Source organism: Ceratotherium simum, chromosome 6 (assembly GCF_057802395.1).
Source record: "Ceratotherium simum simum isolate JZ-2026a chromosome 6, ASM5780239v1, whole genome shotgun sequence".
NCBI classification, from domain to species: domain Eukaryota; kingdom Metazoa; phylum Chordata; class Mammalia; order Perissodactyla; family Rhinocerotidae; genus Ceratotherium; species Ceratotherium simum.
The window spans coordinates 47,408,353-47,436,118 of NC_141905.1; the positions used below are offsets into that span (position 1 = coordinate 47,408,353).

The window sequence follows — 27,766 nt, forward strand, 5'->3', positions numbered from 1 at the left end:
TTTTTCTAACTTCGCCTGCATGCTGACTTGTGGCATATTGACAATTCTTTTCTGCCTTGCCATAATGCAACATCACTTTTTGATGGATGAGGTTAAAGTGTACCTAAGCTTCTCAAAGTTGCCTTTCTCACTCTTCCATTCCATGCCCATAGCACACTTTTTTGTCACTCTATAACAATAGCAGCTAAGGCTTATATAGCACTTTCCATGTGCCAGGCATTGCTCCAGATCCACTCCATATAATAACTCATTTAATCATTATAACAACCCCATGAGAGAGATACTGTGTAACACAATATATTTATTCATTGCCTCTCTGATAACCTGTGAATTCCTTGAGGGTAGGGATTTTGTGTTTTTGCTTTTGATCCCAAAAATGCCCAATAGAATTTTGCTGTTGTCCGTTTGTTGTAGATAGCACATTTCCAGAGATGATAATTTAAAAAAACTTTCTGTTTACTCAAGACAAAATATTCCTACACTGGTTTATTGATAGTGTACTAAAAGAAAACAGCTAGAGAATGGAATAATGTAATGTGTCATGGTCCTAACTAAATGGCAATTTACTAAGGGAAGGAGTAGGGGGGAAATAACTTTTATCCAGGTGCTGTCAGCAATCTCTCAGCTTTTATGAGATGAGAGGCTGAATCAGGCAGGAAGTAAAGTATTTGGCAAAGCCAACTAGACTTTGCAAACACAGTCCTCAAGCCCAGGAATCAAATAAGATCCCAACAAAGAATAACATTTATTCACTATTATTAACAGTAAACATTGAAATTAAACACGAACTTCTAACAGGGCAAATTACCTAGTCTATTGATTATCTAAACTCCTTATGTAGAGTTAGAATAATATAGTGGAAAGAATAAACATTTTAGAATCAGAGAGAACTAGTTTGAATCTGATTTCAACTTTTAAAAGCTCATTAACTTTGGACAAAACACTTAACTATTCTTAGTCTCTCTTTTTTTCTTTTACTTTTTTTTGTAAAATGGGAATATTATCTACATCGCAGAGTCACAGTAAATATTAAATAGACTGACGTGTGAAGTATGTAATCTATGGTAGATGCTCTGCTCCGCAGACTGCTGATTACAGTCATCATTGCTTCTTTTGCCTCTTCTTTTAAACTGCCAACAACACACCATTCCTTTGCTTATATTTCAATTTCACAAGGTAGTGGCCAACCAGAGAAAGACTACAATTTGAGTTTATTCAGTAACTTGAGTTACTAAGCTTAAAAGTGACTCCTGAAAAGTATTGGTGCAAATAGAGTTTTTCATACGGCATTTGGGATTATATCCTTCTTCCTTTCCATTCCTTATTTTACACCTGACACAGGAGGTAGCCACGACCTGGTCGTTTCTTTTCTTGTTCAGTCTTATCTGAGGCGCTATCCCTAAACAGTTTTAGAAATTGGAGAGAAGCTACGATGAACTTTTAGCAGGCAGGGCATCATGACAGGGCACCATGGTTATGATATGATATGAGTGGATGTGATAAAGGTTATGTCAACACATGCACCATGAAGGGTTTTATTCCTTGTACATAAAACAGAATAATTCTACTAACTTTTTGTATCAAGCATATTTTTGTGAGGTATTTGTTTTTTACTTAAAAACCATTTTCCAGGGGCTGGCCTGGTGGCGTAGTGGTTAAATTCACGTGCTCCACTCTGGCGGCCCAGAGGTCGCAGGTTCGGATCCAGGGCATGGACCTGTTACCCCCACCAACGTGAGGCCTTCTGCTCACCGCAAAACTTGTGAATAGTCAAGAGGCAAGGTGGTAGGAAACATAAGGACTTTTTATCACAGCTTGCTAGCAAGAGGGAAGATGGTCGACTTGTGTCCAAAAGAACCATCTTCCATGGGCACAAAGTCTTACAGCAGTTATATAGGCTGGTGGGTTATAGGGGAGGGGGTTAGGAATGTTGACCTTCTGGTGTTACAGACTGGGAGTCACCACACCAGATCTTTCAGTTTTCATTGATGATGGCTATTAGCATAGATTCTCTGTTCAGGGGTCATCACATTCCTAAGGAAGTCAAAAGAACAAAGTTACCGTCTTATCGCAGCTGGGAGGTACATGCACAAGCAGGGGTTGTAAAATCAACACAGCAGTTAGATCTCCTGGAGGGTGCATATCCAGCTGGGTTAGTTTGTCTGAGGTCATTCAATGTTACAATAGGGTTTCTTTTCTACAATATGGCTTCCCTCATGTCAACGTTGTCTTGAGCTGGTATCAGACCTACACACAGCTTATCAAGCCATGCTATGGCAGGTGTCCCACATATAACATAGAGGAAGACGGGCACAGATGTTAGCTCTGGACCAATCTTACTCAGCAAAAAGAGGAGGATTGGCAGCAGATATTAGCTCAGGGCTCATCTTCCTCACCAAAAAACAGGAAAACTATAAAAAAGAGTATTTTCCATAGATTTATAACATTTTCCAATTCATTTCTTTTGAAGTTTATTTTTAAAATAATTTCAGGGCATTACAGGCAGCATTTTAGTTGGTACATGTGCAAAGAGAAACACAGAATTAAATATTTAGCACTTTCTCTCATCAGAAGGTCAAAGAAAATCTAAAATTTAATATTCTTCTGAATGATCTATGAATAGCATTCTATAGATTCCATATAAAGTTTCCCAGGTGAAGCATGCTATATTAAGTACGGAAAACAGGTTTCTATAAACATGATCTCTCTTTTCCTTTAATGTGGTTTAAATTTTAAACTCTAAAAGTAGTATTTTCGAAATAGGATGTAAGTCAACTACTCATCAAAGCAAGACTTTCAAATTGCAGAGAAGACAAGCTATCATTTCTGCTTTTCATTTTTGTTACATACAGCAATTTGGAGAAAACATTTATCTCTGGGGGCACGATAAAGCAATTTAGAGAAAACATTTATCTCTGGGGGCACGATACAGCAATTTAGAGAGAAGCATTTATCTCTGGGGGCACGTGAGCTTCATCTGAATTAAGTTTCAAATTGGGCCATGGTATCAATGCATACATATTAACGAATACTCTTGTAGGTCTCAATATATTAAAATATAACAACTCCCTTGGAACTCTTAATTTCAAAAGGCAATAACGTAGGTTTAAACAGTCATTTACCCCCAATCCAATTACTCTACTTGGCTACATAAATCTTATAGCCAGTTACCAACTCTTTGAACTACTGTCCTAAGCTGTTAGTTAAGATATAGGGTACAGACTTGAAATATTGCCTCTACCTTCATCTGGGAAGGTCTGGGCTTCATTCAAATAATAGAAGTCCCTAATACTAATAGGTATAGTTAGCCAAAGTAAAACATTAATGTGAATAGACTCTCCATTCAACTCATTAGAGGCCTGTTAAACTGACACACACTTGATCCTTGCCTACAGTTAACTTTCAACTCAATTTACCAGGATTATTACAACACCTCAAAATATCTACCTTGCAGAGAGAGGGTCAAAACAGCGTTTTCAGGTAGATTGACCACTTATTCATAAACATCAAATTCAATTTAAACAAGTTAACAGTTATACATTTCTCAACACCAAAAGAAGGTAAAAGAGTCAAAACGTGAAGCTATCATATTTTCATGGAAGGAAAAACTTCTAAACCAACTACTATTTGAACCACAGTGAATATGTTCATTTGGGTAAATGTTTCTATTTGGAGAGATATAGAAAAGGCAGAAGGAATTCTATTTGTTTACTTAACATGAATTTCTTACTTCTGTGCAACAATGAGATTTAACATTAAAGCAACTCTTAGCAAAAAGATAAGTGAGAATAACTCTCTATTATGTGCATAAATGTTTTTACAACCCTAGACTATCAACATTGAGAAAACATAGATAGAACTCTAAAGATGAATAATGCAAACATATTTTTTTCATATCATTCTACTAGCTCCATGAAAATAAACTACAGTTTTCCAAAAAAAATATATGTCCTAGAGCCAAAAGATAGCCTGGATTTAAATGTTTTCTTTGCCACAGAGGTACAACATTTTGCCTCTCTGAATGTTGGTGTAATAATATGTAAAATAAGCACAACCTCATTTGGATCATGAGGTTGTTACAAGGCACAAACAAATTACCTCATGTAAAGACACTCATAAAACAGTATACATTTAATAAGTATTAACATAATAAAAATAAATATAATTATGCAGTAAGCTCTTTGAGGGCAGGGATTGTGTTTTGGGTGTTTTTTTTTTTTTTTTTTGGTGAGGAAGATTAGTCCTGAGCTAACATCCATTGCCAATCCTCCTCTTTTTGCTGAGGAAGATAGGCCCTGAGCTAACATCTGTGCCCATCTTCCTCTATTTTATATGTGGGACGCCTGCCACAGCATGGCTTGATAAGCGGTGCTATAAGTAAGTCCGCACCAGGGATCTGAACCTGCAAACCCTGGGCCGCCGACACAGAGCATGCGAACTTAACCACTACGCAACCAGGCTGGCCCCAGGGATTGTGTTTTATATTGTCCATATCAACTAAAGCACCAGGTATGTTATCTTGCAAATAGATGGTAAAATGTGCACAGTTCGGATTCAAATAATAAAAATCACATGAAAGATTTCCAGAAGGGAATTTTGATGGCAAACAGCCTTAACTGAAAACTATTTCATGAATAATTTAATGCTATTACTTGCATTGACATGAAAACTCTAAAGTATAATCCTGCCCTGAAGAAGGCAAGGTAAAAATGCATGCTTACAGCTAAACTACATTATTAGGAATAGCAAAGCTGGCCTCTGGAGAAAATGCATCATGTCAAATTCCATGGTTATAGAGTGAAGATTCAGTAAAGCATTCATAGTTGATATTTAGAGTTGAGATTTCACACACGGACAACCTAATATAAGAAACCACTACTGGTTATGATAACAACAGCCTGTACTCTGCCTGGGCTACAGAGCAGGTTAAAATATTTAGAACACAAAAGATGCATATTAATTCAACTAGCAGCAGATGGTAACAGAGGGTGTAAGACTCATGCATGCAAGACAGCCTCCTTATACCTTGTGCTCCACTTGGAGTAATGGATCTAAAGATAAATGCTCAGTTTATTGTGGTAAATTACATAGATTTCCACAGCACTTCTCTACCAAAGATGTTTCTGGTTTTGGCTCTGGCTCTGAAGCAACTGTGAGAAGGCAGGGTCTCTGTTATTGCGGAACATTCCCCAAAAATCTACCTCTTGATTCAGTGTAGTTCCTGATCCCTCCTTTGGCCCATCAACCTAACTCTTCATCTTGAAATACTAGAGTGCATTTAATTAATATTTATTGAAAAGCTAGCACCACCTGCCAGCAAAATATTGTTGCTAAATAGTACGTAGGGCCAAAGAAGATGGTTAAGTTTGAGCCACAAACCCTGCTCACCCTTATTTATTGAATTGGCAACGTTGTTAGGGGCTTTACTAACCATCATCTCACTGAATTTTCACCACATCCCAGCAACAGCATTTTTATTCATGAGGAATGCACAGCTCAGACAAATCAGGTCACTTATCCAAACTCATAATCCAGTACCAAGAGAGTATTGTTATAACCATTAATAAGATAGATTTTAGAATAAGAACATTATAGTTCAAAAGCTCTGCTGTGTCACTTGTTAACTGTGTGACCTTTGGCAAATTGATTTTTACACCAACTGTGGGATCTCACATCCTGGTTTCCCCTGAACAGCCTTGGTTTACACCCGTTGTCCCAAAGTGTGAATAGTGCCCCCTTTTCAGTTTGGACAATAAATTATATAGCCACCCCACCCCTAAGGATCAGCTTCCCCAAGTGTAGACCCAGGAAAGAAGAGCATTCTCCTCATAAGAATAGGATTCAAAGTCAATGTGGTGATGAAGGTAAAGCTCTTAGCATTGGAGATGGCATGCTATTTTAAAAAAAGTTTTCTACTGTTACTGTTATTATCTAATAAGACAGTGTGAGTGTGTTCCGATGTTTAAGAGGTGAAAAATTAACTCCAGGGGATGGCCCCACGGCCTAGTGGTTAAGTTTGGCATGCTCTGCTTCGGTGGCCAGGGTTCTGTTCCCAGGTGTGGACCTACAATACTCACAGGCAGCCATGCTGTGGCGGCGACCCATGTACAAAATAAAGGAAGATTGACACAGATGTTAGCTCAGGGTGAATCCTCCTCAGCAAAAAAAGAAAAAATTAACTCCAGCAGGATCTAAGATGACAGGTAATTGGAACATTAAGTACATGTTTCTGGGTGTAGAGAGAAGTGTGTCGGAGATATGGTGTGTAAGATATAAAAAACTGTAAGTAGGGACTGATTAAGGAGAGTTTTGTAGGACAGAATGAAGTTTGGTCTGTACTACATTTTCAGGGGAAACTAGTGAAGATTTCTAAAAAAAAAAAAAATTAACATCGTTATATCTATCTTCTAGGGAAATAACTCCTATTGCGGTATCTTTTTTCCCCTTTCTCCCTATTGCATCACTCCCATCCAGTCCATCACCAAGTCTTTTCTTAGCTACTTCCAAAACAAGACCAAATACGCGCCTTTCCCTCCATCTCCACCATAAGAAGCCTCCTCGGCCTGGCCGCCACCATGTCTCATCTAGAACACGCCAGTAGCACTAGTCCATACTGCCCTCTCTGCTTCCACTCTTGTACCCAGACTTGACCCATTCATCACATGGATGCTAGAATCTTCTCTTTTGTTTGTTTCCTTTTTTAAACTTTTTTGGGCATAATTTTAGATTTATAGGGATCTCTCCAGGGCCTCTTTTATAAAGTCACTAATTCCACTCGCGACCTAATCACTTCCCAAAGATCCCACCTCCTAATACCATTAAATTTTCAACTTATGAATTTTGGGGAGACACAAAGATTCAGTTTACAGCAGTACATGATATCCATATGACTTACATCTGGTCGTGTTAACCTTCATTACTTGGTTCTGGTGGTGTCTGCTGAGTTTCCCCACTCTAAAATTAACTACGTTTCTCTTTCCATACTCTGTTCATTAGAAGCAAGTCACTAAATCCAGCCCATACTCAAGAGGAGAGGAATTAAGCTCCACTTCCTGGGGGATGAAAGATCTACATTTATTGTTTGGAATTTATCTGTAAGAAATATTTGCCCCTTCTCCCCCATTTATTTATTTAATCATTTGGTTAATTATGGATTCATGGATATCTAGTATATAACATGCTTTTTAAAATATAGATAATATGCTATCACTTCTCTGCTTAAAATGCCCCAGTGGCTTTCCTTTACCCTAAAAATAAAATGCAGAGCCCTTACTCCTCTGACAAAGCCTATGTAATATACTTAGTTTGAGACCTTGTCTCATACCACTCCCTCCTCCCACCCTCCCCAGACCACAGTAGCATAGTGACACTGACCTTGGCTTGAACTTGTCATATTGTTCCCTGTTCCCACCTTGGGACTTTAAACTAATTGATCTCTGTCGGGAATACTCTTATCTCAGACCTTTGTATCAGATCTCAGCTTAAAAGCCACCTTTTCAGAGAAGCCTCTCTAGATCACCTGGTTCCAAAATATCTAACCACTTACACTCAGTTCTACTCCTTTGATAGCACTCATTGTACTTAGAAATTATCATTCAATGTATCAGTTTATTGTTTGTTCCCTCCCCTTCCTCTCTCTAGAATATAAACCCTGTGAGAACAGGAATTTGGTTTCACTGCACCCAGCACTCAGAAGAGTATCTAGGGCAGAAGGAATAATAAACGTTTGATGATTGTATACATAGACGAATGAAGAGGAGAACTAAGAGACCTGAGGCAGGAAGATGAATTAAAAAAATACTCTAATAATCAAGACAGGAGCCAATGAAGACTTAAATTTCAAAGGCTTATAATTTGCTGTCCACGCTGTTGATCATAGGCTCATTTTCTTTCATTTCTAAAGATGTTTCCCGTCTTGCTTGAGGTTCGTAAATCTCATCCTCTGCTTTAGGGATCTGCCTGTAGTTAAGCAACAAAGTCACATTTATATTATATCAGCATAGCAACTAGTTTTCAAAAATGATTAGCCGCCCTCCATATCCCATGGCTACTTTGACAAATCCTTCCCTTGGCCTCCTCAGTCTTCTGTCACTGCTGACAAACTATTGCCTATGCTGTTACTCAGAGTTCATCAATACACAGGAAGAGAAACAGACAAAAAGGTGGGGTGGAGGGAAGCTGAAAGGAGAGGGAAGGTCTGTTACTTGTCTTCCATCTGCTTCCTCCGTCATCTTAACCCATACTCTGCTCTATTTCCAGACCAAGGCACGCACTGACCTGAGGGTGCCTTCGTGGCTTCTTTATGGGAAGAACCAGTTGGAATCCTACTGCCCATCGGTGTGTTCACATTGCCTGCCACTCCCTGCGCTCTGCTCCCTGCTCCCCATCCTGACAAGATTTTTATACTGTACAGAAGGCAATATTATTAACAAAAACTGCCCTATCTCTACTTCAAGGGGGGTCAACAGAGAGAGGAAACCAGAAATCAGGTAATAAAGCACTTGTTTTAATTCCATCTTAAACCCATGTGATTTGTGAGTACAAATTTAATATTGGTCTTCTTAAGAGATATAAAAGCAGAAGTAGGATGATTAACAATAACACAGGGATGAAGACCTGGCATTTCCCAGCTTCTTGCAGAGTGCAGTGGGTTGTTAACTATCTCACGTCTCACTGTCAGAATATTGTCTGGGAAGAGTCCTTACCTACTTGCAATGCCCTGTTTGTATTTGACTCTGGGCTTTGCACATTCCTTTCCCTCTGCCTATAATACTTCTCAGTTCATCCTGATTTACTCCTAGTCATACTTTGGGTCTCAGCATTGTGTTGTCTGGAGAGTTTTTTTGGTGACACTCTTAAGAACCAGTAACAGTACCCTGAACTTCTCTTATCCTGGCAGTCATCACACTGTGTCAGTAGTGCTTGTTTATTTTCTAGCTTTTCTGCTGGACTCATAGATACTTGAGGGTGGGGACTGGGTTGTCTATTGATCCCCAGCTCTGCGATGGAACTGCCAACTCAGAATATGGTATGAGGCAGAACTAATGAAGTCCTGGACCATCTAATCAAAAGATGATTAGAAAATATTTTTGAATTTTTACCTTCAACAAATAAGCTCCTCAAATGAAAACACTCAATCACAAAACAAATGTTTCAATGTACTGGTCACAGTTAATATCCAAGTATTTGCTGTTATTATGTCCCAGGTACAAAAACTTAAAATTCACAGAGTGCTTTCAGTCTCCAAATGAATAATTGCCATAACCTGAATGGCTGTTATTGGTTTATTTTTTTTTTTGAAAGAATTTTATTTTTTTATTCATAAATTGTTTTCTCAGTTTTACTGAGATATAATTGATATATAACGTTGTGTTAGTTTAAGGTGTACAACGTAATGATTTGATATATGTATAAATTGCAAAATGATTGCCACAATAGGCTATTATTGTTTGTTTGCTTATTTGGCCATGTCTGAGCTCCTTTTAATTTACTTTCAGCCTATTCATTTCTAATGAAACATGAGGAGGAACAGGATCTAAGTAACCAAACAGAACTTTGAACTCTTCTACTGTAGAATACTTAAAAGAAAAAAAAATGTATAAATAGAAACTTGATCAAACAGAATTCTTTGCAACAGCTGCTTTCTTCCCTCTTTGAACCCTTAACGTATTGGGGCACAAAAGAAAAATAACCTGAGAAATCCTGCATTTTCATGTTGCTATTTACCTATAAAATATAAATTTTCCTTTATTCACAATTTTTTAAGCTTGCTGCATTATTAACTGCAAATGATATTTTATGAGGAATAATAAAAAGAATCACAAAATCATTTCTCAAATTTTATAATGAACGTCAATAGGAAAATAGAATTTAGTATACAAGCAGCTTTTCTGGAACAAATCCACTCTGTTTACTGACGACTATCTTATTAAATATGCCTCTCATGAAATTGGGAGAGCATCGCTTGTCCTTTTAAAGAAGAAGAGCTACATAACTAGGTAAGCATAGAGAGGAGCTTGCTGAATAATGCACAGTTTTTAATATTAATAACTTAGCCATATCCATACTGATTCTAATAGTTCACATAGTCCTTGTTACCTTGGCAATCCAATGAATGATAGCAATGACATAGAAACATGTGTTGTACTTGTTTCAATATTTTCTATTAGAGTAAAGTCCTGGAAATCTGGGAGGGTAATCTATATGCTCAGTCTGGGAATGCTGGGTTATCAGAATAAGTGACCTGGAACCTGTTTGCAGGAGACATCCTAAGGAAAATGCTGAAAAAGATTTGGAGCAGATGGTTAGGTCCTAAACATCAGAGACCTACAGAGGTCTTGGGGTATAAGAATGTCCAGATACATGGGCTTAATTTTGAAAGATGGGTTCAAGAAAGGTAAGGGATGTTATGTTTGACTACAAGGCAAGATGAAGCCACTCAAATATTGTCCAGGGCAATTATCAGAAACCTGGATAATGGTCTATAAACTAGAAAAGCTAGGTTTCTGCTTGACAGGATAACAAAAGGTTTAATTACTTGCGGAAGCTTACGGAAGGCCAATCCTCTCCCACTCTCCACAGGGGCAGGAGATAGGAATAGCCAAGAAGCAAGCAGTAGCAGCATCACATGGTAAGAGAAGAGAAACAGTGAGCTGTCCCATTTCACCAGGAGAAGTGGCAGTAAAAGCCCATCATGATGCAAAGCAAAACATTTTCATATTCATCATGCTAGCTTTAAAGCTAGAAAATATTCAATCTGTTTTAATACTCTATTGATAAATAATGCCTTTTCAACTTCCAAGCATGAAATGTGCCATTTGAAGTGTTTCTCTTTACAAGGAATCATATATATATCTTACTCCTCATGTATTTTTCTTCAGAGTGACAATTTCAATGTGAAACAGCTTAAATTAACAGCCATCTCTGTTTTAGTTTTCCCCTCTGTGAAATAATTTAGTGTTTCTAGGCACTTGGTTTTTATAAGTAAGCAGCCACGACAGATTAGAAAAGAATTCAGCACAATGAATTTTCTTGGCAAAAAAATAGACACTATTAGCTAAATAGTGTCTATTAAATCACCTGTGCCACTGGCAGCTGGGTTTAGTGCTATACAATAAATGACAAAATAAGCCTTTGCAAAGATTTTTCAATATTCTTTCGTGTGGTTATAGATTTCAGAGTTTTTTCCTGTCAGTTTTTATGCTGCATTTCTTTACGGAACTGACAGGCAGCTGACAAGGCAAGAAAAGTTAGGAAATTTGGCTGGTGGTGAAATTTAACAGAATTTTTCCTTTGGGGGAATAAAACATTTATTCTAAGTGAAGAAAAATAAGTTTGAACTTTCAGGAATTAACTGTTTCCATTAGTCAGACTGCCTGGAATCGTATCTGTCTATTACTTGCTGTAAAACCCTGGGCAAATTATTTAGCCTATCTGTGCCTCAGTTTCCTCATCTATCAAAGAGACCTCATAGGGTTATTGTGGGAGTTGAACGAGCAATTACGTATAAAGCACTTCCTACAATGCATGGCATTGTAATTGTAATAATAATAGTTTGGATGCAAATGGCTCATTTTTAGGTTGTAAGGATGAATATTAAATAGTATTTTAGAGTCTACATTTACAAAGAGAGTTGTATAATGATGTTGCTGTATACTAAACCCTTAGTTTTCCAAATAATACTGTGAATAAGCATTAACACTTGACAATAATTTTAACACAATGGTGGAGATGGAAAGGCTATTTAGAGAGAAAAGAGGAAAAGAATATAAACCCATTGCTGCCATGGTTTACTGTGATCTTTGCCATTCTGGATCTATTCATTAAAATGTTTACGTCTATCTTCACTCACAACATAAACACTCTGCCTCAATTTAATTTTTCAACAATCCATTTCATCTGCTTTCTCACTCCACCACCCACAAGTACTGATGGCCACCTCCTACATGGAGAAACAAGCGCTGACGTCTCCTAATGGAAGCACATGAACAATGCTCCAGCTTTGAGGCAAGCCGTCAGAACTGCCTTGGAGCCACCGGGAGGGAAACCAAAGGCAAGAGGACTTTGCTTTGTTTCCTATGGTGCTGTTCTTTCTAGGAGCACAGAACTCTTCTCTGCCTAGACAACAGGAAACATATACACTTATACTTTGAGTGAAAGAAGGAAGTCCGAAAGTAATGAACATAGTGGACATAGTAATGGACACAGCAGCTACAGAAACAGAAAAGAGGGGTTAAAAAAAAAAAGGGGGAGAAAGTATGAGAATACGAAAGGTCATCTTAGGAAGCAAAGTCCTCAAATAACATAACTACTGAGCCCCACAAAACAGGACAACATATCCAGGCATCACTAGAGGCTTGACATTACTGTGCGTCATCAGCAAGCTGTTCTATGCTTCACTTGCATAGAGATTGATGGCCAAAGGTAAACTCATATTTTTATTATTTGCTTAAAGTACAAATAATATTTGAATTTAGTTGCAATATTTAATTTAATTAAGAAATAAACTTTATATTTTATTCATGCTGTACTTAAATAGTGTTCTCAAGAAATCATGCTTTGTTTTAAGGTTAGAGTTTAGCCAGGAAATAACAATAAGCTGCTCATTGAATCAAGGGCCTGGCAACGATGTGCTATCTACCAAGAAACAGGCTTGCCAGCACCCCCTGCTGCGAGATAGCGAGGAGTGCGAGGGGCGGTCACAGTTATACCGGCTTTGAGTCAAATGCAATCAGTTATAAGTAATAATCCCTGTCCTCAGTGTATAGGTATACAGACCCTAGCATGGTAAAGAGAAATAACAGTTCTTTTCTCAGTAATAAAGGAAAAAAAATTCCTTTTCATCTTCCACTTCAGCAAGAGGGTCAATGGGTAAACAGCAGTTATATTTTCCTTTTCTATATACCTCTCAGGAAATCAAACAAATCAAAAATGCATTTGGAAACTGTCTGCTCGCATCCTGTATGCTCTATCTTGTCTGACAGAACGGAAACTCCTTGCAGGCACAGCTGTTCTCCTGCCACAATCTGAACACCATAAATCCTCAGTAAAAGTTGAAGAGAAAAGCTAAGAAAACTTTCTAGTGAAAAGTTCTACTAAAGCATGAGTCACATTTCAGATCACATTTAAACCCCCGTATTGTCAAACTCAGTGCCTACCTTCCGCATAGCACGTGCTCAGTAAGCACTTACGAAATAGGTGCTGAATCAGTTTTAGTTGAACAATGACTAACAGTATTCCTAAAGAGTTCTCAGGCCATTGTTGATGTGTGAGGTAAGTTTCCTTTCTGCCTTCCCCCACCTCCTCCACCCCCTCTGCAGACACCTGCTCTTGGGAGTATTTCTTGGAACCCAGCCTCCCTGTAGAGGTCCTGCAGGTGAGAATGAACATCTGTAACAAATGCTCAACCCTGGGACCTTGGCAGCAAACTCCAGACCACTAAACTGGCAGGGAAACTTCTGCACTTTCTTTATTCTCTCTGCAGGCATCAGCTTCTCTTTTCTGGACCCCTCACGGGCGTGGGCCAACATACACACCATTCCATTTTCAGGGCTAACAAAAGACTGGGCTCCAGAGGAATAGGTTATTTGCACTTCCCTGTTTCCCTGCAGTCACTTGTTTTGTTCCCCAGAGTCAGGAGGGGATTGGCAAACAACTGGAGGTGAGAGGAAATTCTCGCATTGTGCTGCTCTGTGAGAAAGTATATGCAGCTATTTCAAGGCAAATGTTAGATCATAGTGATGAAGATAATAATAAATAAGGGAATTGTTACTATTTATTATTGTGTCATTAAACTGTCAAGAATAGATTTATCAATATTTATATATGAAGAATGGAAGAGTTTGGTATTTTAAAATGTATACTCTATTCACCTTCAAGAAAATCATACATTATATGTACTGTGAGCTTTCTGAAGATCATGAATGAGGGGTTAAATATTTCTTTACTGTTTCATACCAGACCGTGTTTCTATCCGCAAATCAGTATATTTAAACGTTTATGAAAATAACCCATCTTTGGAACTAATATTTTATTTTTGCAGAGACGGAGGGAATGACCTAGAGGAACGTTGTAGAAAAACTCTCTCTGGTGGTAGGCACATTGAGAATGGCTGCCTAGCTCACAACAACTCTTTTAACTGCTCCCCTCCCTAACAAGGGTAGGCCACCAAGAGCTACTTTGGGAATTCATGGTCAACCACGATAGATATTCAGCCGTTACCAGGACAGCTGCACCAGCGGTTAAAATAATTAAAAATCTGTACCAGTGATAAATAGCCACTGCCCTGAGCCCCTAAGTGCCCCTGTCCTGGACCTCTCCATTGCCTAGCAGGTAAAGGAGGTTAACTCTAGGCAATGCAATGGTCTCTAGGGTCTCTCTCACTCTAGCTGATTTCTGGGCCCCTGCATAAAGTTGTTCAGTAGTCTATCATCCTGGCCCCAACCCCTTTCCCATATTGGATTGAATCATGGATGGACACCAGAGTAGAGCTGGACCTTTAGATCCTCTTTCCTAGGAAGCTGGAATCAGTACCCAGAGAAATAAATCATTCTCTCTGGGCAAATCTGTAGCAAATAAATCAAAAGTTCATAGGAGAGCCCCTTAAATGGCAGTAGACCAGGGAGAGACATCAGAGTAATCTGGTTCTTCAAGCAGAGGAGAGAGATACAGAACAGGAATAGAGCATCCTGAAGGAGTTACAATTGCCCATTCCTTCTTTTCTGAAGATGACTGTATTACTGCATGTTATGGACTGAATTGCGGCCTCCACCACCCCCACCCACCCCTACCCCTACCAATTCATATGTTGAAGCCCTAACCTCCAATGTGACTTATTTGGAAATAGGGCCTTTAAAAGAGATAATTAAGGTTAAATGAGGTCATAAGGGAGGGGCCTTAATAAGGGTGGGGCCCTAATCCAATATGACTGGTGTCTTTATAAGAAGTAGAAGAGATGCCAGGGATTCACACACAGAAAGGAAAGGCCACATGAGGACACAGCAAGAAGATGGCCATCTGCAAGCCCAAGAGAGAGGCCTCTGGAGAAAGCAAACATGCCAGCACCTTGATCTTAGGCTTCCAGCCTCCAGAACTGTGAGAACATAAATTTCAGTTGTTTAAGCCATCCAATCTGTCGTATTTTGTTGTGGAAGCCTGAGCAGACTAATAATACACTGCCTGTGGGTTCTGAGAGATAACAGAGTATCATTAAATACTACCACCACCACCCCCTTTCACTTAACATGGTTGGAGTTGGTTTCTGTACTTGGTCCAAGAAGTGCTAGCTACTGTGTTGCTATAAACATTGGATTTTACATTTTCATCTAATTTCTGATCCTGAGGAATCTAATTGTGTGATGGCAAATTTGAACTGGCACTCTGAAGTAATGTTTTTCAAGGATCATTCAAATGTGATAATGAATCCAAAATACATTCTGTCACACTGGTTGTTGTTGTTGTTGTTTTTAACAATCTGAGCCCTCAAGCAAGTATTTCAGGAAGGCCTCTTTCCTGTAACTTGGTATAAATACAGGATCGTTCTAGAGGTCAATCAAGCCTCAGAAGAGAGATACCAGTCTAACTTCTGAAGTGAACAGCAGTTCAGACATTCCTCTGAGGTTGGAGGTTAGATTGTTCTGGTCACAGAAAGAAAGATTCACAAGTTGTTCATCTTGAACAGGATGTCTTTACTCAGGACCCGGTTTCAGAGCTTGTACTTTCCACAGTTTATGAGGACACTTCCTTCCTCTGTGTTCTTTCAGGTGACAGCCTGAGGCAAGAATAGGGAGCTCTGCTTCTTGTCCAATTAGTTATGCTTTTCCATGTTTGAATAAATGGCTTATGTCTGCCAGTGCACGCTCCAAAGTAGTAGTCCTAATGACATCCTGAACATGGCTATACGCTCAAATAGGTATCCTGTGTGCCAGACCAATGCAGGGTTGTGTAAGCCTCAATCCTCCACAGTCAAAGGTCACACAGGCCCTTTTCATAAAAATGAATGAGTGGAATTTCAGCCAACTAAATATTTGAAGAGTGCATTTCATGGTTTAGTATAAGAACCTAGTGAGCATCAAAAATGATCAGTAAAATTCTCATTGAAGTGTTCTAGAGGATTAAGCCTAAAAATTATCCATGTTCAACTACAAATCTACTACAAATTAAAATGACAATGTTATCCAAGGTTGTCTCGATACAATTTTTAAAATAATATAATCTGACGACAGATCATTAGTTCACCCAGCTCAACCCCTTCAAAGATAAAAATGGAGATACAGACTCAAAAATAAATAGCATTAGACTAAAATTTGGGTCTCTTTCCACTTAAGATGCTGCTTCATCTGCTACTATTAATTCTATATAACAAGTGTAGATTAATAATTACCATACAAAATAACGATAAAAACAAATATGTTATGTATTCTATGCAACAATCCAATACAAGTGATATTGTTCCCACTTAATTGATGCAGAAATGGAAGCACAGAGAGGTTAAGTAATTTGTCTAAGGCTACACAGTTACTTGTTGAACTAGGCAGCCAACCCAAGTCTCTCTGACTTCAAAGTCTATATTCTTAACTTCTTCACTCTACTACCCCTAAGAAGTGCTGAGAGCATAGTTTGGATGAGGAAGTCTGAAGATCTAGATCCCATTACAAGCTAGGCCAATAACTAGGCATCTGACCCTTGTTGAGTCCCTTGTCTTCCCTAGACTTTATTTTCTTCATATATTAAAAAAACAAGGTTGTACAACACAATCGCTTCCAAGGAGAACATTTGGTTCTGTCCAACCTCCAGTCCTGGAATGGCATATTCCCAGCAGTCCCAAATTCATGTAATCTTCCTCTTGCCAATAAAAGTGATTCATCTCATGTATAAGTAATGAAATTTACTATTTCTTCCTCTGTACATTGTTTCATAATAAATATATTTAAAAATTGGGAGAAAATGTCACAGACCAACCTAATTTGGGGTTTGAGAAATCTGGGCTCTTTCATTTTATGGAAAACGTATTTGTATCTATCTAACTAGATATTTTTAAAAATCCTTATGTGATGTTTAACTACAGCCATGCAAATTGCAAAAGGAAACATTTTCTCCCTCGCTTTAGTCTTTAGACCTTATAGTCCATCTGTTGCCACAGCACTGATTGTGATGTCAAAATTGCAATTAGTTACACTCAGAAACAATCAGTAAAAAGGCCTGATTACCTTTTTACTGATTAGTAAAAAGGATTACCTTTTTACTGATTAATTAGTGTGGTAACCTGTGATTACCACACTAATTATGAAGTAGGAGGTTTAAAATCAAGAGAACTAATTTCAGGCTGTAGCTCTGCCACTGACTAGCTATGTCTCCTTGATAAACTCATTTAATGGAATAATAATTCAAGAGCTTGAGTTCTTGAGTCAAATGATGTGTGTTCAAAACCTGGCTCTGCCAGTTATGATGGGCACTCTGTTAACCTCTCTGTGCCTCTGTTTCTTTAGTTATAAATTCAGACACTATGACTGCCTATCTCAGAAGGGTTGTTGAAAGGATTAAATAAAATATTGTATTTTATAAAGCACTTATCAGAGGAACTCCTTCCTATTAAGTGATCAGAGTTAGCTTTTATGAATAGTATCTGTATTTTGAGTGAGTCCATTGTTAAAGTTCTAGGTAACAGTTCTCTGTTAAAACATCTTTCAAATCAGAATACAACTGTATATACCTCACATGATTGTTGTCAAGATCAGATGTGGGAGCCCAAAGAAAAGTGTTCTGTAAGCTGAAAGCATTAAATTATCATTTTGTTAACATGTAATCTGTTATTACAAGATGATTTTGTATTAATTTTAAAAATATTTACTGAGTGCTTGGAATATAAAAGGCACTGGGCTAAGCAATATGAACAAAATAAATCAGATATGGGTCTGTGTTTAAGTGGTAACACAAGAATACTAGCACCTCTATTACAATATAGAAAATAATGGGTGCCAAATCAATACTCTACTTTAAAAGGAAAGTCTTTAGGGTGAGAACTGAAGGACAAGAAGGATTTAGACATGGAGAGATGAGGAGAGAAAGACGGAAAAGAAGACATCCTCAAAGAAGGAATAGTAGATCAAAAGCTAGGAGCAAAAGCTAGAAGGTGGAAAAGCACAGATCATGTATGGTGAAAAATGAGGGGTACAATTTAGCCAGAGGAGAATATATGAAGGCGGCAAGTGAGTAATGAGAATGAAGCCATGTTATAGAAGATGTTAAATATAGGAAGAGCCACTGCTACATTAGATTAAAAAATTATAATGATGTAAAAAGGATAGTCCAAGTCCAAAAGATATCATGGAGAAGGACTGGATAAAATTGGTATTCTTAAACCTCTGCCATTTTTATTCTATGTTCATGATTCAGAAAGATGGAAGAAAGCCTACTGACTCTCACATCAAGTTTAGATTCATGAATCTGATCTTCAAAACCTTTTGTAATCTGTCCCAAAAGACAATCTTTTATCACACTACTCACGAACTCTCTATTGGTTTCCTCTGAGGGCATCAAAAACACTAGGTTTCAATTTCATGTCTTGGCTATTCCTAGCTCCTGGCTTAGTCTCTTCATAAATATTTATGGAAGAGAATTAATATGTCACTTTGTTAATTGACAAAGGGAAATCTAGCTCTTTCCTTGAATGATGTCATAGTTTAGAAGGAAAAATCATAATTCTACTAAAAAGTAGAAGAGTTACTATCATCAGAAAGGTATGGATAAGGAATGGTTTATATCCAAAGGAAAATGAACTCACTTCCAACCTAGAGGAAGAAGGAGTAAGATTAGAGAGAACTTCATCGGGGAGTGTATTTGATCTATTCTTTGAAGGACCCATACACTTATTTCAAAAATGCCTGTCATAACTAAAAATATTTTTAGTACCTCGTTTTGGAATTTGTCTAATTAATCTATGGTGAATCTTTTTTAATACCCGCAAGTCTACAGAATCTTTGTATTCTGATGTAAGTTTTGATGTTTGGAAATAGCTAAATATCATATTTTTGCCAAGTCTGGTCAGAAAGTTAGGTGATTTAGTTGCATAACTCTTGGTTGAAAACAAGGTATACCGGGCCGGCCCTGTGGCTTAGCCGTTAAGTGCGCGCGCTCCGCTGCCGGCGGCCCGGGTTCGGATCCTGGGCGCGCACCAACGCACCGCTTCTCCAGCCTTGCTGAGGCCGCGTCCCACATACAGCAACTAGAAGGATGTGCAGCTGTGGCATACAACTGTCTACTGGGGCTTTGGGGGAAAAATAAATAAATAAAAATTAAAAAAAAAATTAAAAAATAAAAAGAAAACAAGGTATACCTTTGAGTTAAGGCAGCAGTTTTCTAGTATGACTTTCAAATGGAGCCCTAAAACAATTTCAGGGTAGGCGTTCACTTGAACAATGGAAGCCTTATGGATTACGTTTATAGTTTCTGAAGGTGGTTAGTTTGAAGAACAGCTCCCACTTGGCCATATGCTCTGATGTGTTTGTTTAAAAATCATTCTTAGTACAGTTGATATTTTGATTTATTGAAAGAATCAACGTTTGAACATGCAAGATGCCATGTACATTTTTCTTCAAAGTATATGCCATGCTATAAAAATCTAAAGTTTAAACATCCTGGGAACAAAGAAAGCAGTATAAAATGGAAGTTCTTCCAAGGTAGATCTATGAAAAGTATGTATTGGTACCAGGGAACGTGCACAGGTTCCTAACAGCTCTTGGTAATTCTGGGCCACTCAGTTACTAATAAATATTAGCTTATGTATCCTGGGCATTGAGCTATGTGCTGGGTCACAATGGTCCTCTCTGAAGGGCCATATTAAACCATTCTTCTGGTTTTGAATAGGGGGACTAAACAGAACATGGAAGGCCTGTGACAAAAATCACACTCTTACAGTGATGCCTTCTCCCTTCTTGTTCATCCCCAGAGTTCCTCAGCTACTCTGTTCACGCATCCTTTGTGCCCAGAGTATCTTCAGCGTGGGATCAGCATGTACTAGCTATACTGGATCAGCATTAAAATATTAATAGATTTTTTAAAGACCACTCATATCTCATACCTTTTAACAGTGTACTAAATTTACGTTGGCCTGACATAAACCGAAAACAAAACAAAACAAAACAAAACAAAACCACTTCAAGTCCTTTCGTTTAGATCAATGATTCTTAAAGTGGGGGTCCCCAAACCAGCAGCATCAGCATCACCTGAGAACTCGTTAGAAATGCAAATTCTCCAGTCCCACCCTAGAAACACTGAATCAGAACTGAGGCGGGGCAGTGGTGAGGCCCAGCAATCGGACTTAAACCAGGCTCCAGGTGGTTCTGACACATGCTCAAGTGTGAGGACCACTTGTTTAGATACTATCAGCACCAGCAAAGAAACTCTGTCAAATAATCTGTGCAACCTATCATGAACTTTACAACTTATTCTAATAGCCTCTTATTATCCTTAGGATTACTACACTTAATACACACACCATTACACACATGGCCGATGTCTAAGTCGTCCTTGACAGACTGTGTGTAGAAAAGTCATGGCTTCTCTCTGCAAAGGGATGGTACGGAAAGGAGACAAATGGACTTGCTTTTAGTTTTCCAAAATAATACCATCCTCAACTTCTCTCCACCCCTGCCCCACCTCCAATAAAAGAATCAGGAGGGAAAAACCATTACTAGCAAGTGGCTATTCTGTTTCTTTCACGTACCAGGAAGATTTTATTAGGTCATATAAATACACTTTATTACTTGCAGATATAAATTATCATGCACCTTGAGTAAATAGCTATGTCCAAGCCTGTTTTAAAGAATTATTAAAACACTTGAAGGTAAATGGATGTTTTGTCTAAATTGTAGCTAAACCCATCATTTCAGATCTATTCATTGGACTATGACACCCAAGAACATAACACAATTTTTTGATGAAACAAAGTTTCATAAGCTCCTCAAAGGGCATATGTAGAATTAAGAGGTAAGACAGACTCTGGAACAGTGAAGTTCATAAACATATAATGCAATCCATATATATAATTTTAATTTTTCTAAGTAACTACATTAAAAAAAGTAAAGTGAAATGAGTGATATTAATGTTAAAATATATTTTGTTTAATCCAATATATTAAAAATATCATTTCAACATGTAAACAATACAAAATTAGACATATTTTAACTTTTTTTATACCTAAGTCTTCAAAATCTTGCATGTATTTTACACGTATAGCACATCCCAATCAGAATGCTAAATTTTAACTGTAAATACTTGATTTTTATTTTGATTTAATAAAATTTATCATTGCAAAAGTAGATTCCATACCCAAACATCCTAAAAAGTTTTCCATTAGCCTAACTGAATCAGTTTTTATATTTAAATTAATAAAAATTAAATAAAATTAAAAGTTCAATTTCTTAATCACACTAGCCACATTTCAAGTACCCAATAGCTACAAGTGGCTGGCGGCTGCCACATGCAGCAGCGCACCTCTGGAGCTGCAACAGACCAACCGGCAGAAGAATTCTGGCTTTGCCGTTTACTGGCTGCTTAGCAAATTACCTAGGTCTCCCCAAGTTTCAGTTCTATCGTCTGTTAAACGGGGGAAAAAACCTAGGCTCCACATATGTTTCAACTTCTGCCGGCAAAACTAACAGACTAGAAACAACTACAGTTTGTTTTTCCCTTCATAGTAGAGGTGTGAGATCATTGCCTCAGTTTATAATAATCAGAACCAATCTAAATGCCTCCAGTATAAGAATAAATTCATTTAATTCACGCTCTGCAGTCTTTAAATGCTATTTATTATTAATCATTAATACCACTTAATATAATTAAGGGAAAAAAGGGTAATATTATGAATAGCTCGACTGCTGCCTGGATGCAGAGAGGAAAACCTGGCCGGTCCCGTCGCCTATCAAACAGCGGTTATCCGAAGCAACCAGATGGCGGCGGGGATGGATGGAGCAGGCTCATTTGCGCGGCGTGTATTTCGGGGCAGGTATTTTCCAAAAATGTTTTTCTAAAACAGAGCGATTACTTTTGTATTTTCAGGAGCAAATCCCAAATCTGTTTTGAAACGACTACACTTTCCCCTCTTGGTCTAGAATGTGATTTTAAATATAGCTTAAATATAAGGAGACACTGGTATACGAAAACCCTTCCAGCAGACCGAAGAACACACCGCCTTAGCTTTCGGTTGGCGGTTTCCCGCCGGCAAACGGAAACAAAGCCGCCCCTGACGTCAAAGGAGGCCGCCTCTGCTGGTTACCATGGTGAAGTCTATGCGGCCATCTTTACTGGGGTCAAGGCGCACCGGGCTTTTCCTGGCGGGGGTGGTGGCGCGCCATGGAAAGTCTGCGGATTAAGAGACGAGAAAGGAGTCCTGCGTCTGGGTAAGAAGGAGCTGAAAGAACCACAAACGATCAAGGGCAGAAAGCATTAGCTAATTAAGTTAGTGGAACAAAGAGGCGCAGATTTCGCGGAACGACTCAAGCCGACCACTGAGGTTTCTGCCCGGAGTTTAAAAGCTGCTTCCGTTGCTCAGCGGAAGTGTGGGTCGCAAAAGGACGACTCTGGGAAGAATCCGTTCTCCGCCGTGTCTGCACAACGGGAATCATGTCGAGCTTGGCGGTGAGAGACCCAGCAATGGATAGATCACTGCGTTCCGTGTTCGTGGGGAACATTCCGTATGAGGCAACTGAGGAGCAGTTAAAGGACATTTTCTCAGAGGTTGGTTCTGTTGTCAGTTTCCGGCTGGTGTACGATAGAGAGACCGGAAAACCCAAGGGTTATGGCTTCTGCGAGTATCAAGACCAGGAAACCGCGCTTAGTGCCATGCGGAACCTGAACGGGCGGGAGTTCAGCGGGAGAGCGCTTCGGGTGGACAATGCTGCCAGTGAGAAGAACAAGGAGGAGTTAAAGAGCCTAGGGCCTGCAGCGCCCATCATTGACTCACCCTATGGGGACCCCATCGATCCAGAAGATGCCCCAGAATCAATTACCAGAGCAGTTGCTAGTCTCCCCCCGGAGCAGATGTTTGAGCTGATGAAGCAGATGAAGCTCTGTGTCCAAAACAGCCACCAGGAAGCTCGAAACATGTTACTTCAAAACCCACAGCTGGCTTATGCACTGTTGCAGGCACAAGTAGTGATGAGAATCATGGATCCAGAGATTGCTCTGAAAATTCTGCATCGCAAGATACATGTCACACCACTCATCCCAGGCAAATCTCAGTCTGTTTCTGGCCCTGGCCCGGGTCCTGGGCTGTGCCCAGGTCCTAATGTTCTGCTCAACCAGCAGAATCCTCCAACCCCTCAGCCTCAGCATCTGGCTAGAAGACCTGTGAAAGACATCCCTCCTCTGATGCAGACCCCGATCCAGGGTGGAATTCCAGCCCCGGGGCCAATACCAGCCGGGGTTCCTGGACCTGGTCCCGGTTCCTTAACTCCTGGTGGAGCAATGCAGCCCCAAGTTGGAATGCCAGGGGTTGGTCCGGTGCCTTTAGAGCGAGGACAGGTGCAGATGTCGGATCCTAGAGCGCCTATGCCTCGTGGACCCATGACTGCTGGTGGCCTGCCTCCTCGAGGACTGTTAGGAGATGCTCCCAATGACCCACGTGGAGGGACTTTGCTTTCAGTCACTGGAGAAGTAGAGCCCAGAGGCTATCTTGGTCCACCTCATCAGGGTCCCCCTATGCACCATGCCTCTGGTCATGACAACCGTGGCCCTTCTTCACATGAGATGAGGGGAGGGCCATTAGCAGATCCCAGACTGCTAATTGGAGAGCCCAGAGGACCTATGATAGATCAAAGGGGCCTACCTATGGATGGCAGAGGTAGTAGAGATTCTCGAGGGATGGAGACTCGAGCCATGGAAACTGAGGTCTTGGAGACACGAGTAATGGAGAGAAGAGGAATGGAGACCTGTGCAATGGAAACCAGAGGAATGGAAGCAAGAGGCATGGATGCAAGAGGAATGGAGATAAGGGGCCCTGGCCCCAGTTCGAGAGGCCCTATGACTGGTGGAATCCAGGGTCCTGGACCCATTAATATGGGGGCAGGTGGTCCTCAGGGACCCAGACAGGTCCCAAGCATTTCAGGGGTGGGAAATCCTGGAGCTGGCATGCAGGGGGCAGGCATACAAGGAGCAGGCATGCAGGGAGCGGGCATACAAGGGACAGGCATGCAGGGAGCGGGCATACAAGGAACAGGCATACAGGGAGCAGGCATACAAGGAGTAGGCATGCAGGGGGCGGGCGTACAAGGAACAGGCATGCAGGGGGCAGGCAAGCAAGGTGGAGGCCAGCCTAGCAGTTTTAGTCCTGGGCAGAGCCAAGTAACTCCCCAGGATCAGGAAAAGGCAGCTTTGATCATGCAGGTTCTTCAACTGACTGCAGATCAGATTGCCATGCTGCCTCCTGAGCAAAGGCAGAGCATCCTGATTTTAAAGGAACAGATCCAGAAATCTACGGGAGCTTCTTGAAAAGTTTTAGAAAATGTTTAGCAGTAGTCCCAGAAAGTTTTTTTGTAATGGAGAATGGGTGCAGAAAGCTGACTTCTGCATCCCCACACTTGAATGATTAGAGTTTCTCTCCTCCCAGAACCTAATCTTATTTCTTCTTGTTGTCTTTTTCTTTTTTTCTGTTTTCCTTTTTATTTTTAATTGGGGGGGTAGGGGGAGGAAGGGGTGGGTCTGTTCAATTCATTGTAAATGTACAAAAATAACTCTGAACATGATTATATTATACCAAATAGGATTACAAAGAATATTCAGCAATATTAAAAATGTCTACAATATGTTAACTACATTTTTAAAAATACTGAGTAAAATGATGTGAAAACTGCACATAAAGACTAAGAGATGACCTATTAAAATGGTAATGTACTAATAAGATAGTTTAAGGTTTTTGTTTGTATAAGAAAATAAAGAAATTGACCACAAAATTTTAAGATATATTTTTTGGTAAGCCATTTAAAATACAAAATCCTGTTTTGGGGGTGATAGAACGTATTAGTTGAAGCATCGTTTTAGTGTTTTGGAATTCTTTTGAAACATTAGAGCTAACAGGATAAGTCTAGCTTGTGGTATTGGAATTGTTTTTTTCTAAAGCTGTGCTACCTGAAAAATCAAGGAATGCATCTGGTGTGATGTGATGTTTCATTTATCTCACCCTTCAGGGACCAGCAATATTCAGGCCTCGCCCTGAGCAGGATGATTTTGCTGGGACAGTTCTAGGATCAACCGGGTTACTTAAGTCTTCTCTGATGAGAGTCAATATCTCTCGCACTATCTTCCCATTTCTCAGTAGTCTTTAAGCCCTAAATGTGAATCTGAGTAATTCTCTCACACCCTTCCCAAACATCAGCATCTAGGGACCAGTTGATCTGGATGAGTTATACACAGCATTGGGCTTTTCATAAATAGTGGAAGGCTTCATGCATTAGAGCTCTCAGTTTGCTGGTTACTAGCTTCCATATACAGATGGTATCCATCTGGTCAACCAGAATCAGGAGTTAAAAATCTTAATCTGAGCAACATTTAACATGCCTTTTAGTTTTCTTATTTCAAAATCTACCTATCACGATCTTATCAGAATAATTGAGGCCCAGGTAGGTAGAGATATTCTTGTAGCCTTAATTCCCTGCTCAGTTGGTTATTACTCACTTTACTTTTTACAAGTAATAAAGTTATTGAGTCCTAATATATATACCCATGAGACATTTAAAAATCAGTAGGAAGGTCGGGCTATCACATTTTTTTTTTTTTTTTTTAAAGATTTTATTTATTCAGTTCTTCCCCCCAAAGCCCCAGTAGATAGTTGTACGTCATAGGTTCACATCCTTCTAGTTGCTGTACGTGGGACTCGGCCTCGCGTTGGACGGAGAAGTGGTGCCTCGGGGCGCTCCCGGGATCCGAACCCGCGCCGCCAGCATCAGAGCGCGCGCACTTAACCGCTAAGCCACGGGGCCGGCCCGGGCTATCACATTTTCTTTAGAGCTACTACCTAATTTATTTTTAAGCCTTGAGGATATAGACACAAAAATTTGTGTCATAGACCAACTAGTAATTAACAGAACCATAAACACACAAATAACCAGATGATCTTACTCTGGAGAAGAAAAACCAATATCTAGTTAAGAGGAAAAAATATCATTTAATGAGAGAGCTGAGACTTGGAAATTGAATTATTTTCCCCTTGCAAAGTTTTTACATCTTAAATGGGTAATTCACTCATTTTTTACAAAGTTTTTATCCCTATGCTGTTGTTTCCTGCTACCTGTTTTACTCCTCTTTTTACTGTTGTTGATACTGTTAACTTTCTCCTGTTTTCTGTATGCTTCCCCTGTATTGGAGGGGATGACTCTCCTTTATGTGTGATAGTTCCAGGCAATAGTAATTCACCGAGTTGGCTTGATTCCTTTGAAATTATAGTTGTTTTATCCCAAAGCTTTCACTGAAGGGCTTTAACTGAAAACTATTAAATGTTATGCTCTTGGTTGTAGTAAAATCCGTGCATTGTTTAATGCAGACTAAATAAAATGTACAATTAAGGCTGACTCTAATATCTGATGTTTATTTTTAATGAATGCATTATTCAAAAGTTATCTATTCTTGAGAGCCCCATGGGGCCTGAATACTTTTTTCTTTTAAATGAAAAAAGCAAAACTAAAGAAATTGCAGGTATGGATGGAAATCCCTTTCTTAGATTCATTATATGTATAATTCCACAACTGAAATAACTATAAAGATGTGTTATTCTATGGTTGGTATCAGTAGCAACATCTTGGTGGATACTTAGTCTTCTTTTCTTTATGTTCCCCCCAGAGAACTCTTCTCTGTATCCCAGGAACACCTACTTACAGGTATCTTTATTACCAACAGCGTTTGTTATATTGCAATGCACTATTTTACGTGCTACCCCCCACTCCCACTTTTAATAGATCAAGAACTCTGAACATGGACTGTCTTACTCACTTCTGTATTCCCTATAGCAGAAATCACAGGACAAAACATTCTATCAGACAAAACATTCTCTCTTAAGGAGAAAAAAAATTCCACTAAAAGCTCATAAATTTCTCCCCAAAGGATTTAGATTCCACACAGAACAAATGAGTTATACCAAATATTTGCATTAGAAAATAAATTAGAAATAAATAATAGAAGCAATCTCCTTTACTCTGGTAAACTTAATAAAATAGGTTCTCTCTCCTCACTTCCAATTTACTGTCTGACTGTCCCAGCTGTTGATGTAGAATATAGAGCCTTATTTCATTTGATAGTGAAGAATACAAGCAACACATGTCTGCTACCATCATAATCTTATGTGTTTTACTATAATTGTTGGTTATAACCCCTGGCATCCTGCATTTTCCCAAATACCAGTAGACTACAAATGAAATCACAGATTCATTCATAATAACAGTAGCTGAAGATACTGGGGTGAAATACTGATTCGCAAATGCCTCTTGAGTGCTTATTCCTCTTGTTGGGAATATGAAATGTTGAGCTTTAATTAGTGCCTGCCCATTAGCCCTTCCCCTCTTCTAGTACTGATTAATATCAAAATGTGTTTTAATGTCTGCTGATGTCCCAGGACTTCTGATTTTGGGGTATTTGATAAGATATAAGCTAGTGTGAATAGCAGGTGAAGGGAAGCTAATGCAAGTGAGATCACGTATGACTTCTCAGCCACACTTTTCAGAATTGTAATGGCAGAAAAGCATTAAAAAGAGAACCTTAATGTAATCACAGCTTGCAAAGC

The 27,766-nt window shown here is 39.2% G+C and overlaps 2 protein-coding genes across 3 annotated transcripts in view; one reads left to right on the forward strand and one right to left on the reverse strand.

Moving 5' to 3' along the window:
* The window catches only part of PRKG1 (protein kinase cGMP-dependent 1), a 1,223,752-nt gene that overhangs the window by 522,882 nt on the left and 673,104 nt on the right, over positions 1-27,766 (reverse strand). The window lies entirely within an intron of this gene.
* On the forward strand, positions 22,367-26,561 carry CSTF2T (cleavage stimulation factor subunit 2 tau variant). Its single transcript, XM_004440003.3, has one exon. The coding sequence runs from the start codon at positions 22,621-22,623 to the stop codon at positions 24,484-24,486; it is 1,866 nt and encodes a 621-aa protein (XP_004440060.1). The 5' UTR covers positions 22,367-22,620; the 3' UTR covers positions 24,487-26,561.